At 43.6% G+C, this 15,397-nt stretch overlaps 1 protein-coding gene across 8 annotated transcripts in view; it reads right to left on the bottom strand.

The window, feature by feature from the left end:
- Window positions 1-15,397, bottom strand: part of SPIN1 (spindlin 1) — a 74,977-nt gene that overhangs the window by 44,946 nt on the left and 14,634 nt on the right. For 4 of the 8 annotated variants that reach the window (XM_023627574.2, XM_070248360.1, XM_070248362.1 and 1 more), the window contains exon 2: window positions 7,595-7,805. The exons of 1 other annotated variant lie outside the window; for it this stretch is intronic. In XM_023627574.2, coding sequence (XP_023483342.1) covers window positions 7,595-7,646 — 52 coding nt within the window. In that variant the 5' untranslated portion in view covers window positions 7,647-7,805. Of the gene's footprint in view, window positions 1-7,594; window positions 7,806-8,769; window positions 11,503-13,977; window positions 14,110-15,397 lie in introns of those variants that run through there. 3 more of the 8 variants (XM_070248358.1, XM_070248361.1, XM_070248359.1) reach the window with 3 other exon arrangements.

The following is a 15,397-nucleotide window of genomic DNA, read 5'->3' on the forward strand; positions in this document are numbered from 1 at the left end:
AAGCTGAGGTAAAAGGATTTTGAACCCAGAACTCCAAAGCTAACTAAATTACCAACTGACATTTACATTCATGTAGGGGTTCAAAACTTACATCTCACACAAATTTCTCCAAGTTGTTGGAGTATTCCCTTCAGGAAATGAGAGAAAAGCATCAAAAACACACATTATCAGAGAAAGTGCAGATAGCACCTCTGAGCACAGAAGTCCAGCATGACTCGTGTAAAGCAGCTGAGACCCATACAGACGGGAGCGAGAGGCCAGGGACTCAAGGAAGGCCATCCAAGAAGCCAACTGCATACAACAGCAAGTACAACGCAAATTTCTCACCCCACAGACACGGCTTACCAGCTCTAACATTGAGAGAGCTTCTGACAGCAGACACGAAAAATGGGTGAGATAAGAACAGAAAAAGGAAGGCCACAGAGGCCCTTACAAGTAAGACAAGATACCCAGCCTCACACATAAAACCACACTGGGACATCGTTTCTCACCCTTCGGCTGGACAAAAACCCACACGTGTGACAGCACACTCCAGTGGCACTTACATGTTGCTTGCTGGGAGGAATGCAAACGGGCACAGAGCCCATGGAGGGGGATCTGCGGACGTCTCACAGAACTACATCTGCACGTAAGACCTGACTCAGTTCCACTTCTAGAAATCCACCCCGTGACACAGCGGCAAGACAAGCGGACAAGCCGACTCACTGCAGCTATCATTTCCAACAGCAGCAGAGAGGAAACAAGCCAAACGTACACTAACTGACCGGCGGACAAGCTAATGAGGAGCACTATTCCGCTGTAAGAGCCCTCAGCAAGATCCCTGCATCCTGCTAAGCAGGCACCAACACACATGGCACGTGAAAACCCACGTGCCACAGGAGTAGGGGTGTGTGTCCATCCACAGGGCGCTGACGTCAGCTTGTCGTCACAAGGGGCTCATCCCACCCACCTGAGGATCACGGGCTCACCAGTGGAAAACGGAACAAGACTCTCCCAGGAAGCTACATCAACATCTATTTGCTGACGGAAGTAAGAAAAGAAATAAAGCAATAACTTATAAAATAAACTGTTCTGACTCGCAAAAGTTATTTAAACTGCACCAAACCACCATGGGCAAGAATAACTATATATACTCAGCCTGTTCTAACAGAACCTACACATTCCAAAACCACCAACTCTTAACTTTGTGTGCACTCAGGTGTTGCAAAGATAAAGAGCAAGCTCTGTTGCAGCAACCCACTTGGATTAGAAATCCTCACCACCCCCTCCACACTGCTCACTGCCTCCACCCTGCCAACTCGCTCACTTCTCCCCCGTGCGCACCCGCCCCAGGAGGCTGTCAAAGTGACGCACTCCTGCTGCTCAGCACACTGAGCAAGCCCAGTTTGATACAACCAGCAGTGGGCTCTGGGGGTGCCGCTTCAACAGACGCTGAAGGAGTGTGACGTCATAACTCTGGGGGAGGAATCAGAAAATCTGAGAAGTGACCAATGTTTTCATCATTTAAGCAGGACATCTGAAAGTCCACGGGAAATGTGAAAACACCCACAAATACCAACACTTGGAGGCCCCAGTGTGAGTGAAGTTCACCAGGCAAACAGGCCCACTTTCACACACAGCCTCCAGTCAACGTTTTCGCGTCTTGCTAGAGGATCCATCTCAGATCGCAAGAGATTTAAGGAAACCTCCAGATGAAACACGGAGACTGAAAGCAAGGAGACACAAAGACATTCACAAGAGGCCAAGCAAATCCAAGAAAGGCTTTTCAAAAATGCATTCATAGCCTCAGAAGGATAAGCCACTTGCATCTATGAAGCAAACAAACGTGAGAACAAGTAAGAGCTCCTAGAAATTTAAAATGCTTACTAAAAAATTTTTTTAAAAGGTTAGAAAATAAAGTCAGTAAACTCTCTCAGAAACAATTAGAAGATGGAAATGAATAGAGAAGGTTTAAAAAAAAAAAAGAAAGGATCAACCTAAGAGGCATAACCTCCAAGAGATTCCAGAGAGAAGAGAAGCAATGGAGAGCGGCCAAGACAACAGAGGACAGCCAAGGCCATGGAGGACGGTCAAGGCAATAGTGTATGGTCAGGCAATCAATGACAGCCATGGCAATGGAGGACAGTCAAGGCAATCGATGATGGCCACGGCAATGGAGGACGGTCAAGGGAATGGAGGGAGGTCAGGGCAACAGAGGATGACCAAGGCAACGGAGAATGGTCAAGACAACGGAGGACGGTCAAGGCAATGGAGGATGGCCAAGGCAATGGAGGACAGTCAAGGCAACGGAGGACAGTCAAGGCAACGGAGGATGGTCACAGGAGAAGCAAAGTCCACATAGTTAAAGGATGAATCCAAGGACTAAAAAGCCTGAAACAGTAAGTAAAAAAGGCCCACACCAACATACACTGTCATAAAGTCTCAGAACACATAAAAAAACAATTCTAAAAGTTTCTAAAGAAGAGGGAAAAACCAATGGACATGTACAAAGTTTCAAAAATGAAAATGGCATCCAACTTCCCCAAACAGCAACACTGGGATCTCAAAGACAATCAATGGAGCAGTGCCTGGAAAATTCTGCATGAAAGTCATATCCCACCCAGAATTTTGTTTTTCCTGAGGAAGATTCGCCCTAAGATAACATCTGCTGCCAATCTTTCTCCTTTTGTATGTGAGCCACCCACCACAGCATGGCCAGTGACAGACAAGCGGTGTAGGTCTGCACCCAGGAACCAAACCTAGGCCGCCAAAGAGGAGCACACTGAACTTAACCAATAGGCCACTGGGGCTGGCCCATTCCCAGAATCTCTGACCCCACCAAGGACTGAGCATGAGAGCAGAATAAAAGCAATGTCAACGCAAGGTCTCAAAAAACTTCATCATCTACGCGTATTTTTGAAAAACTGTTGTTAGTCTGGGACAATTACAAACAAGCACGAAAGTAAAGAATAGTAATGAATCACCACACATTCCACTTGTAGCAACTAATTCAGTGCCTATTCTTGAAGCTTCCTGAAGATGCACAAGGGCCCCCTCAGCCAGCACACACTCAGAAAAAGGGAGGTGTGGCATCCAGGAAACAAGGAACAGCCAACATCCCAGAGAAGAAAAGGAGTCCCAAGGACAACATTGCAACAGGTCAAGAGAGCAATCAACACAGACCAGAGAAAGCCAGAAGGGGCTGGAAAAAGTCTCTAAGGAAAACACGAACAGAGGATTATCCATCACATCTGACATGGAAAGAACTACACTGAGAGGAGTTTTATAAGGCTGTCAGGGCCAGCCCCAGTGGCCCAGTGGTTAAGTTCAGTGCTCGCCACTTTGGCAGCATGGGTTCAGTTTGCAGGTGTGGACCTACACCACTCATCTGTCAGTGGCCATGTTGCAGCAGTGGCTCAGATACAAAACAAAAAAGGAAGACTGGCAGCAGATATTAGCTCAGGGCAAATCTTCCTCAGCAAAAAAAAAAAAGAGGCTTCAAGGTGCAAAGAAATTTAAGCAAATAGAAAAAAAAAAAAGAAATCACTACACTCCAGGAAAAACAAAACATTGTACAAAAAAAGTAATTACACTGCATTACTTTGGCTCAAAAGTAATTTTTATTAGGAGGCTGAAGGAAGAGGACAATGTTATGTGAAAAAAAAACAAAATCCTCAACCAATGTCAATATATAATATCTAAAAGAGCAAGAGAAATTTGTACACTCATTATTTACAAATTTTAAGGTAAAAATCAGAAAGAATGGAGTGCCTACTTTTTGTTATTAAGTCTTTGGCACTACTTGACATTTTCAATTACGAATTTTTAATAATTTGATAAAAATAAAATCAAGGTTTCTTGGGCTGGCCCTGTGGCCGAGTGGTTAAATTCGCGCGCTCCGAGGCAGGCAGCCCAGTGTTTCGTTGGTTCGAATCCTGGGCGTGGACATGGCACTGCTCATCAAGCCACACTGAGGCAGCGTCCCACATACCACAACTGGAAGGAGCCACAACGAAGAATATACAACTATGTACTGGGGGGCTTTGGGAAGAAAAAGGAAAAAAATTAAAAAACCTTTAAAAATAAATAAATAAATAAAACCAAGCTTTCTTAAATATTTGATTTAAACATAGCAAAAAGAGTTGTTAAATCTGAGTGTTAGGTACATGAATATCTATTATCATTCCCTGTACCTATTAGAATGATTAAAGTATGTCATAATAAAAGAAGAAAAACTGCAACCTTTATTAAACTAGTAAAAATAGAGGCTAACTCTAGGGAAAAAATTTATGAAAAAAGTTATACCATGTAATAAGACTTGCTGCCCAATGTCATTAGGTATATATAAACTACTACTTTAGCAACCAATTAAATTCCAACAATTATATAGATACACCTAAGTTATTTTTAAAATAGAAACCCCTAATATGTTGAACTAGACATACAGAGAATGTAAAAATGAAATTCTGAAATTTTTACTGATCACTCAGTGAAAAGCACTGGGATTGCCTATCCAATCTATTTACCACTGTGGTGATTTTAGAACATGGCCACAAATTCCTTGCACTGCTCCCATCGAGCAAAGCACAGGCTCCCTCCTTGAGCCTGGGCAGACCTCTGTGACTGCCTTCATGCACAGAAGGCAGCAGAAGGGAACCTGTAGGATTTCCAAGGCTCCTGCAAAAGAGACCATGCAGCTGGGCGTGCGTCTCTTGGGATACCTGCTCTGGAGCCCTCATAAGAAGCCCAGGTGTCCGACAGCCCACAGACGAAGACAGGTGCCCTAGGAGCCAGACCTGCCGAAGCCCCCACCATTCACCTTTGAGATGGCAGCAGCCCAAGTGCACAGTGGAGCCGCCATACTGACTCTGGAATGCCTACCTGGGCTTCTTGCTGCATGAGGAAAAGAAACCCCCTTTTGGGGTGAATTTTCTTTATTTGTAAATGGGCACATTACAGTTACTGATACAGGGATTTAAAAGCAACAGAGCCTTTGTCTATGTTAACAGCAAGAATGATTAAGACGATTTTACAAATACAAAATTTTACAAATACAAATACAAATCCAATACTTAAATGGGATCAGCAACCTTTCTAAATTAGAGTATATTACACAACAGTGAAAAACAATAAATGACCCATGGGCTCATACGGTAAACTACCTAACAACGGGCCACCCAGAATTTACAGAATACCCACTCTATCTCTACCCTATGCCACATGCTCTATGAAATATCGAAGAATAAGAAAATATAAGCTCAAAGTATTGGCTAGGATTAACAATCTCTCCTCTAAAAACAGTAACATCTCTTGGTTTAGCTCCTTCAGTTACTTACACCAGACTACACATCACTTGAATCAGCCTGATCACCTCCTAACAACCAGGTGACTTTAAAGTCAATGAAGAAAACAGGAGTGTTGAATTTGGAATGGTGTGCACAAAAACTTTAGAAAATAAATTACTATTTCAAATGACAGAAACGTGGGAGGTTCACTGACCACCAAAACCTGACAGCAATTTTTGCAACTAATGAGATGAAATAAAAAATCCTTTATTGTAAACAGTATGATCAACAACATTAATGCTTTCTGTACAGCAGCTATAACGTGCCAAGGACCTGGCTAGGCACCTGACACACGCAAGCATTTATTCTTCATTCTTCATGATGACTCCCCACAGGGACAAACTGTGACAGTCCCACTGTTTATACGAGAAAACCAAGGCTCAAGGACAAACAAAACACACCAGCATTTAAACAGCTCATCAGAGAGCAGGACAGAGCTGATGAGCGCTGGCATTTGAATAATAAACTCACAGATGACGTACACTTCAGTCTGCCATCACTAGTGCAAGTCAATCTTATTGACAAATATTGAACAACTAAATTAATATTATCTTTATAAAAGAAATTAAAATCAAAAAGAGAGAAGGGCTACTTAATAATCATAACCCCTGTGGCTCTTCTACAAAGGAATTCCAAATACTGTAAGAAACAGTTCTAAATCACACAGCAACTACTTCTGTAAGATTCATAATTGGGGCCGGCCCAGTGGCACAGCAGTTAAGTTCACACGTTCTGCTTCTCGGCGGCCGGGGGTTTGCCGGTTTGGATCCTGGGTGTGGACATGGCACCATTTGGCAAGCCATGCTATGGTAGGCGTCCCACATATAAAGTAGAGGAAGATGGGCATGGACGTGAGCTCAGGGAGAGGCTTCATCAGCAAAAAAGAGGAGGACTGGCAGTAGCTGGCTCAAGGCTAATCTTCCTCAAAAAAAATAATTTTGCTAGCATAATTCTCAGAATCATTTATCAAAGAACCTTAAAATGTTATGACAGACTTTTTTCAATGTTCAAATGTACTTCTGGAATGGAGAAGAACATAAGTCCTAAAGAAAATATCACTTACCTATTTATAGTGTAGCCTAGATTTCCTTTGTTTGGGGCTAGGTAAAAATCATGCAAAATCTAAACTTCTATTCTAGTTCTAAAGGAGGCCCCCTTATCCACGGTTTCACGTTCCACAGTTTCAGTTACCCACAGTCAATAGCAGTCCAAAAATATTAAATGGAAAATTCCAGAAATAAACAGTTCATAAGTTTTAAACTGCACACCGTTGTGAATAGTGTCATGAAATCTCAGGCCATCCCATTCCGTCCCGCCCAGGAGGTGACTCATCCCTTTGCCCGGAGGATCCACGCCACCCGCATTAGACACTTAGTAGCCATCCAGGTTGTAAGATCAACTGTCAAGGTATCGCAGCGCTTGTGATCAAGTCAATCTTATTTTACTTACTAATGGCCCAAAGCATAAGAGCAGTGATGCTAGCAATTCCGATATGCCCGTAAAGTGCTTCCTTTAGTGAAAGTGTGGACTTAATAAAAAAGGAGAAAGAACAGTATGCTGAAGTTGCCGAGATCTACAGTAAGAATGAATCTTCTATCTGCGAAACCATGAAGAAGGAAAAAGAAATCTGTGCTAGTTTTGCTGTCTCACCTCAAATACATACATATAGGAAGAAACACAGTACACACAGGGTTTAGTACTATCTGTGGTTTCAGGCATCCACGAGGGTCATGGAATGCATACCCCACAGATACGGGAAGACACAGTATTAGCTGTGTACCACAAAAACGACAATTAATTTCTATTAAATATTCATTTCACTTCCATACATTTCATTCCAGTAGAGTTCTTTCAAATAAACATTCAAAAAACTCCCGAGTTTATCTTTCTGCTTTAAAATTGCTATAAATATCCTAAACCTCACTAAATCTAATACTCATCTAATCGCCTCACTTTCACTTATTCTTTCAAAAAGAAATGAAAAGTCCTTTATTTACTATAATCCTACTAAATAGATATTGACAATTCACTTGCTAAATTTGTTGGACATCTACAACTTGCTAGAAGGTGAGACCACAGGAAAAAAATTACTATGATCCCTGCCTTTTAGAAACTAAACCTGTTTATTGACATGTATACGTGTATGAAATACTGGAATCACAAAGCTTGAAAGATAGCAAACCACTAGGAATCACGATGGGAAAGCACTCCAACTGGACGACCATTTCACGTTCACCGGACTGAAGGACGTGCAGAAGTGCACTGCCTACCTGCATCAGCTCTGGACCGCTGGCCAGGTGTCTTCCCGAATGGGGTCTTCATTCATCTGCATTTAAGTGAGCAGCAGAGCTGCTTGACTAGGGTGAAAATTCAATATGCTCCACTTTGAAAACTTTTCACAGAATTTCAATGTTCTTGTTAATCCATCATCCAAGTGCCTCTTTTACAAGTTCAGCAAAAATACATGAAATCATAAGCACTCTGTAAAATAGTGAAATAACAATTCATTACTAGAGCATCACAAGAGCAAAATTCTGCAACCCATCAAACACGATATACAATTTTAAACATAACATCAGCTAAAATGCACTTCACCCAGAAGCAACTAACTTCATTTCCTTGGCCCTGGGTGCCTAGGACAGCAGAGAGGAGCAGGGAGAAAAGGAGGTGCCAAAGAGCCTTCCACAAGGAAAAGCACAGGCCTCAGAGGTCACCCGGAACAATCCAGGGTCCGGCTTCCCCTGCTGTAGCCCAACCCATTTTGCTGCCAGGAAAGATTTAGACTGACATGGCCATCTCTGTGATGCCACACAAAGGCCCAGCTCAAGGGGGCAGGCAGGCGGGCGATGGGGGTGAGTCCGGGGGGTTGGGGTGCAGGGTGGAACAAGAGCTGGAGGGGAGGCAGCACACCGCTGGGTGGAACGTCAGTGAGCCGGCGGCCTTGGGCAAGAGAAGAGATTATAACCACCAAGGCAATGCAGCTCCCTTTTTGCTCTCAAGCTTCCAGAACCCAGAGGAAAAGATCCCGTAACTCTGGAGGAGCCTCAAAGAAACTTCCACACTCATTCAAAAGTTAAGTCATCATATGGAAGCAGTTTATCATTTAAACCAAATTTGGCTCCAGTTCACAGTCCACACAGTAAACATACATGGAGACATTCTGATACAACATGAAAACGTCTACTGCAAATCTGCCTGCAGGGCCTGACCACACTGGGTTCTCACGCACTAGTCTTCATGTCTGCGCCTGACGGCCACGTGTTCACAGGTTTAAGAACTGAAGGAAATGCTGACTTAATTCTCTAGAGACTGAAATCTAACAAAATCAATTACACTTCTTTACCTTTTATTTACATTTATTTTCTATTTAATTGCTATTACTAATAGTTAAAATAATTTAAAAGCCTAATTAATGAGACGAATTGGTTTGGTACAAATTCTTAACTGTATAAAACTTTTAGGGGCCAGCCCCATGGCTGAGCGGTTAAGTTCGCGCGCTCCACCGTGGCAGCCCAGGGTTTCGCCGGTTTGGATCCTGGGCGCGGACATGGCACCGCTCATCAAGCCATGCTGAGGCGGAGTCCCACATGCCACAACCAAAAGGACTCACAAGTAGACCACACAACTATGTACTGGGGGGCCTTGGGGAGAAGAAGGAAAAAAAATAAAATAAAATCTTTAAAAAAAAAAAACTTTTACCATTCAAGGAAGACCGATTTTAAAATGCATGGCTTTTGTAATGAATCATTCAGTGATTACTGCTGAGAGCCAAGTGTTTGGAGCGGGCAGGAGGGAGAGACGGTGCAGACAGCAGGGGAAACAGCCGGCACCTGTAGCGGCTTCAACAAGCAACAACAAGAGGAGCCCGGGAAGGAGCGGCGCCTCTTCCGGGGACGCACTTCCCAAGAGCTGCACAGCCTGCCGCCCAGCCTAGGCCGTCGTGACAAATGGCGGTCACCACCGCTCCCTAAGAGACCACCCAAGAGTCGTGCAAGCCTCTTCCAGCACCAGAATCTCAGCTTCCCTCATTCACCTCTTCCACACTATCTGTCCGACCCGACCGCTCTGCTACCTCTGGAGCAAGTGTGTCTTTAGCAAGTGTGTCTCCAGTTCCTCTGCCCAGCAGCTCTCTCCACAGCGGCTGTCTGTACTCCCCAGAGTCTACACCTACACATCGCCCGTACCCAACACGCAGCATGGGGACGTGCCACAGCACTAGTGCTAAGAGCCACTCCTCTTCCTTGCAGGCATCCACCTGTCAACCCTCCAGTTGCGCACACTTCTGAAGACTTTGGTAGCTAGTTTACTTGCTTTCTATCACTGTTCTCATCACATTCCTGGCAACATACGATTCCATCAACAACCTGCCCCTCGGTTCTCCGACATGCTCATCTCAAACTCCCCACCCCACTCCAACCACCTATCTCCACGGCCACGACTTGGTCTGTTCATCACCAAGGACTGCAATTCCTCTGGATTCTGATTCGACACCTCAAACTCAAAACCACCTCTGATGCTTCCACTTTCCTTACACCAACAATTCCTGGATGCAATCACTGCCTCCACCCACGGCTTGACCCTTTCTCACTGTACCGCTGTCTTCCTCAGGGCCTAACTGCCCTCCTGACTCTGCTCAGATTCCAGAGGCTCAGCCACTAGAGTGACTTCCTTGGTTTCCCCCATTTCTCTCCCTTCTTTTCCTGTCACTTTTATGGCAAAACTGTAACCCACTCCTGCCTATTGTGCCCACAACTTCAGCCGTTAAGCATGGGTGAAAAACTTTGAACTGAGCACTCCTGTCTCAAGTGGGCACTCAACAATATGACCCCACCCTCAGCAGGTAAGCGTGCTCTCTGCTAGGAAAAGAGAACTACTCATCTTCCCACCGCCAAGGTCACCAACTGACCAGTGCCTCTGCTCCTGTAACAGCAGCTAAATTGTGCTTAAGCTCAACCCTTTCACTTATGTTATCACTCCCATCTGTCTTCAGTATTAATTAACCCATTACCACTAGAATATTCCTATTGGCATACAAGAAATGATGAAGTATTTCTCAATTTTAAAAACATCCCATGACTCCACTCCGTTTCTCTGCTCCTCTTTTCAAAGCTACTTCAAAGATTGAAAAATATTTTAATCTGCACAAATATCAATGTATCCTAACTTTATAAATTAAATTGGTTCTCTAACATGAAAAATTTACCTTACTAATATTCTACAGGAGTGTGTACCCTTCTCCCTAGCAGACTTAAGCTTATCTTGGAAATATTTTCTATTGCTCACCACTTCATTAAAATTTTCAGATTGAACTTGTTATACTTTATAAAAGCATAAGAGGGGCCAGCCTGGTGGCACAGTGGTTAAGTACACATGTTCCATTTCGGCGGCCTGGGGCCTGCCGGTTCAGACCCCAGGTGTGGACGTATGCACCACTTGTCAAGCCATGCTGTGGTAGGCATCCCACATATCAAGTATAGGAAGATGGCACAGATGTTAGCTCAGGGCCAGTCTTCCTCAGCAAAAAGTGGAGGATTGGCAGCAGATGTTAGCTCAGGGCTAATCTTCCTCAAAAGAATAAATAAAAAAGCATAAGACACGAGTTGAAGGAAGAGGTGCAGCGGGGAAGGATGCAAGGAACTTCTAGAATAATGTAAGAACAAAAAATGTCAAATGAAAGTCGTTCCCCATTTCTGAGTTGTAATTAATATTCCAATTGCCTAATTTTATGACAGCTCCTGTAAGACCAGAAAAATGTAGAAACTAAACAAAAGGAAAACACTGAAGAGAGAGAACTAATGGAACCCTGGCTTTGTTCTGATTCAACAGTTGCCATATAATATGCTTTGAAAACTCCAGTGAAGTAAAGCTTTCCTTAAACAAATCTCCCCGTCTTCTGACTGGAGTTTAAAAAAAAAAATACCAGGCTGGCCCAGTGACGTAGTGGTTCAATTCAGCGTGTTCCACTTGAGTGGCTCAGTTTGTGGGTTTGGTTCCTGGGCGCAGACCTCCACCACTCTCAGCCATGCCATGATGGTGACACACATATAAAGTGGAGGAAGACTGGCACAGTTGTTAGCTCAGGGCTAATCTTCCTCAAGCATAAAAAGAGGAAGATTGGCAGCAAATGTTAGCTCAGGGATAACTGTCGTCAGCAAAAAAAAAAAAAAAAAAAAAAAAACTTTACCTTAAGTTATTCTACTAGGCGGTTAATTTAGCAAATAAACTAAAGGAAAAACAATTTTAAAAACTTTAAACGCTGACATAATAAAATCTCATTATTTCTAGAATAGCAGGAGTTTCAACAGTTTTTCTCAAGTATTACAGAAAATGTTGTCAAACAGAGCTTAATTTCAAGGCCATAAAAAAGACAATCCTGTATTCAGAGACCCACTGGATGCTGAGCCCACTGGGCGACAGGTTGCTGGAGAACAGTCCTGTGTGGCACCAAAGGACCGCCCCACCATGCCTGCTGATTGCGTGCTGCTCTAACAGGGGGATGGAACAGTCCAGCACCAGCACAGGGAGCCAAGCTCACTTCACAGGCTTCCTGAGGTGACGTGACGAAAGGCCACCACACCACTCATAAAGCATTCTTGTCAAAAATGCTTTGCCTCAATCCACTCAAGCCCTAGACCTAACTTTCAGCTTACAGGTGATAGAGGAGCAAGCGAGAAGTTTCTACAGGACAAGCGGGCCATACTCTTCAAAAAGTCAACGTCATAAAAAAGAAAAAAGGCTGACACACTGCTCTAGATGAAAAGAAGCTAAAGGGAGACGAGGACTAAACACAGTGAGGCAGCCCTGAGTGGACAGCTGATGGAAAAGCTGCAGAAGACATTTAAGACAAGGGTGGAAAGTTAAATAGGGACTAAGTCATAGACAAGATTATGGAGTTGTCATTAACCTGTAAAAGCACAATGATGACACTGAAGTCATGCGCAAGAATATACTCATTCTTAAGAAACACACGCTGAAATTTCCAGTTATAGATTCATAAAGTCGCAAGTGAACTTGAAGTAGTTCAGGCAAAGAAAACAACAAACACAAAGAACAAAGTGAAATGGCAAAACGTTAACTTTTGACCCTAGGTGAAGGGCATACTAACTTTTATTTCAATTTGAAATTTTTCATAATAAAAAGTTGGGGAAAAAAGATCCTGGATTTTCCTTTGCTAAGTCCATCTTTATTAAATATAGCTAACTATGCAGACTTGTGCTATTTTACTAAAATCTTTAAAAAGCGTCAGGAATTTGGCTCTGAAATTTCAAATTCTCCTTCTCTAATGATCTCAAAGATCACAAGATTTTCACCAACTATTTCACAGAAAAGCAAGTGTCCCAAGCACGTGCTGGGTGTCACAGCCTACCGTACACGCATCAACTTGGCCCCTCCCAGCCACCAGGAGGCGCACTCTACACCTGTTCCACTCTGGACACAGGTCGAAGGGGCTCCCACGCGGTCACGCACTGCACACAGGGGCGCTGAGAGAGATCTCCTCTCTGAGAAATACGCACACAGATGGCTCCACAAAGCACGAGGCGCCGCACCGTCAGAGACTGCACGCTGCCTCCAGAGAGGTAAGGAAAGGGGCAGTTCAACGTTCCAGACATCAAACAGTAACACGAAGCAGAAGCTACACATCAAAATATTTGCTGCCAGTTGCTATCACCAAACAGTGCTATTTATAAAAACAAAACAAATTTCTAAAACTGCTTAAGCAAAAATGCTAAGTCCCAAAGAAGTGTCAACAGGGGCTGGCCCCGTGGCCGAGTGGTTAAGTTCGCGCGCTCCGCTGCAGGCGGCCCAGTGTTTCATCGGTTCGAATCCTGGGCGCGGACATGGCACTGCTCGTCAGACCACGCTGAGGCAGCGTCCCACATGCCACAACTAGAGGAACCCACAACAAAGAATACACAACTACGTACCGGGGGGCTTTGGGGAGAAAAAGGAAAAAAATAAAATCTTTAAAAAAAAAAAAAAAAAAAAAAGAAGTGTCAACACATGGATCACTAATGGAAAAGCACACAGGAGCGCTAATGGCCAAACGCATACTCCATGCTGAAGTCTGGGCTGCCACCGACCCATCTTGGGCTGTTGTTACAGAGGCTTCAACATGTGGGAGGAATGCACGTTATACCCACATGAAGAACAGACTGCTAAAATCTGAATGGGCCCTACATATCAGATAAGAAATCATTTTCTTAATTATGACATCATAGTTACAAAGAAAAACATCCCCACTTTACGAAGTGTCAAGATGTCTGCAATTTATCGCAACTTTCAAATAGCCCAACAACAAAAAATGGCAGTACAGCAAAACGTGAGCAAGTGTATCTCAACAGAGGGCAGAGCAGGTATAACTTGGCCACGGCTCCAGCTCTTCTTTGTCTACAAAACTTCACTTGAAAAGTCTGGGGAAGAAACAACGGAGAGAGGAGACCAGGCAAGTTTGGAACTGGTGGCCAACAACACAGGTTTACTGTAGATGCTCAAAAGTCTCTGACTTATTTTCTAACATATGATTTGTAAAAATTGATTAATAAAAGACGGCAAAATATTTGCAGTTCCTGAATCTGGGCGATGAGCATACAGACGTTCACTGCCCACAGCAGTTTCCCTGATCAGCAGTTTCACCTTCCACGGCTTCAGTTACCTGGCGTCAAGCGCAGTCTGAAAGTGACGCTCCGTCACAACGCCTGCCTCATGCAGCTCACTTCGTCTTCTCGAATACGCACTGTATCACACCACCTCGTCACAAGAAGAGGTGGCACCCTAAGACATTTTGACAGAGACAGACCACACTCACAAATCTTTTATTACAGTACATTGTTAGAACTGTTCTATTTTATTATCACTTACTGCCGTTCATCTCTGATTGTGCCTAATTTACTAGTCAAACTTTATCTTAGGTATGTATGCACAGGAAAAACACAGATGGCTCGGCACCACGTGTGGTGTCAGGCACCCACTGGAGGTCTTGGAATGCATCCTCTCGGGGAAGGACGACTACTGTATTTCAACTTTTTTATATGCTTGAACATTTTCACAATCCAAAGTTTAAAAAAGAGAAAAAGGGTAAATGGTTTTAGATGTTGTAAATCTGGAAAGAAAAAGCACCGGAATACGACTTAAAACCTTCCTAGACACCTAAAAGAATTTCCTAGAAAGTCCAATCACAAATCTTTCAACAGATGGCACCTAAAGACAACATTCTAGAGGCCTCCAGGGTAAGCTGTCCCTTTGGCTGAAATCTCAAGATGAAAAGGAAGGGCTCAGTCTGAATAAAGCACTCTTAATTACTGAGCATTTGGCTATAACACATTCTAAGTGGATATGTGAAGGCCTTCAGAGCCCCAATCTCTATCAACATTAATACAATCACTAACCAGACTAAATCACTAAACATCTAAACACCAAGTTCTAATACAGGAGCTCTTAAGCATGAACAAAATTCACAAGTATCATGACTTTGGATGGGGGAAAAATTTTATCTTCATTTTCCTAAACTTCATCTGAAATACAGCACTTCCTTCCATCATAACTGGATGGAACACACCACAGTATTATTACTAGTACCTCTGACTTTCTCAACAATAGAAATCACACATCTTTCCATCCCAGTGCATTTGCTGCAGATCTCAAAACAGCTTTTAAACTCAGAAACTACTTTTAAATTAAGTTACTAAGCCTGCCACAGAACAGACATGACCAGAGTGGATCAGCTATCAGGTCATTAGTCACCCAACTGTGAAAACAGAATGGCTGACTGTGGTCAAACAAAGAGTTTAGCTGGCCCTTGTCCCAGTTCCTGGGAATCACCCTCTAAATCCACGGAACTTCCTGAGTGACAGGAGCCGGTGAGTCATGGTGGATTTCTAGGTAGTTCATGCTAAGATGACTCAAGATAGGGGCTACCCATATCAGAAAGACCAACTATGGGATCAGAGGACTGGGAGTCTGAGCCCCATGCTAGCAGCTCGACTTCCAGGGATGGAAGCTAGAGATGGAGCTCAACCTCATGGCCAATGGTTCCATCAATCATGCTTCCATAATGAAACCCCAATAAAAACTCT

The sequence above is a fragment of the Equus caballus genome, chromosome 23 (genome assembly GCF_041296265.1).
Source record: "Equus caballus isolate H_3958 breed thoroughbred chromosome 23, TB-T2T, whole genome shotgun sequence".
In the NCBI taxonomy this organism is placed as follows: Eukaryota; Metazoa; Chordata; class Mammalia; order Perissodactyla; family Equidae; genus Equus; species Equus caballus.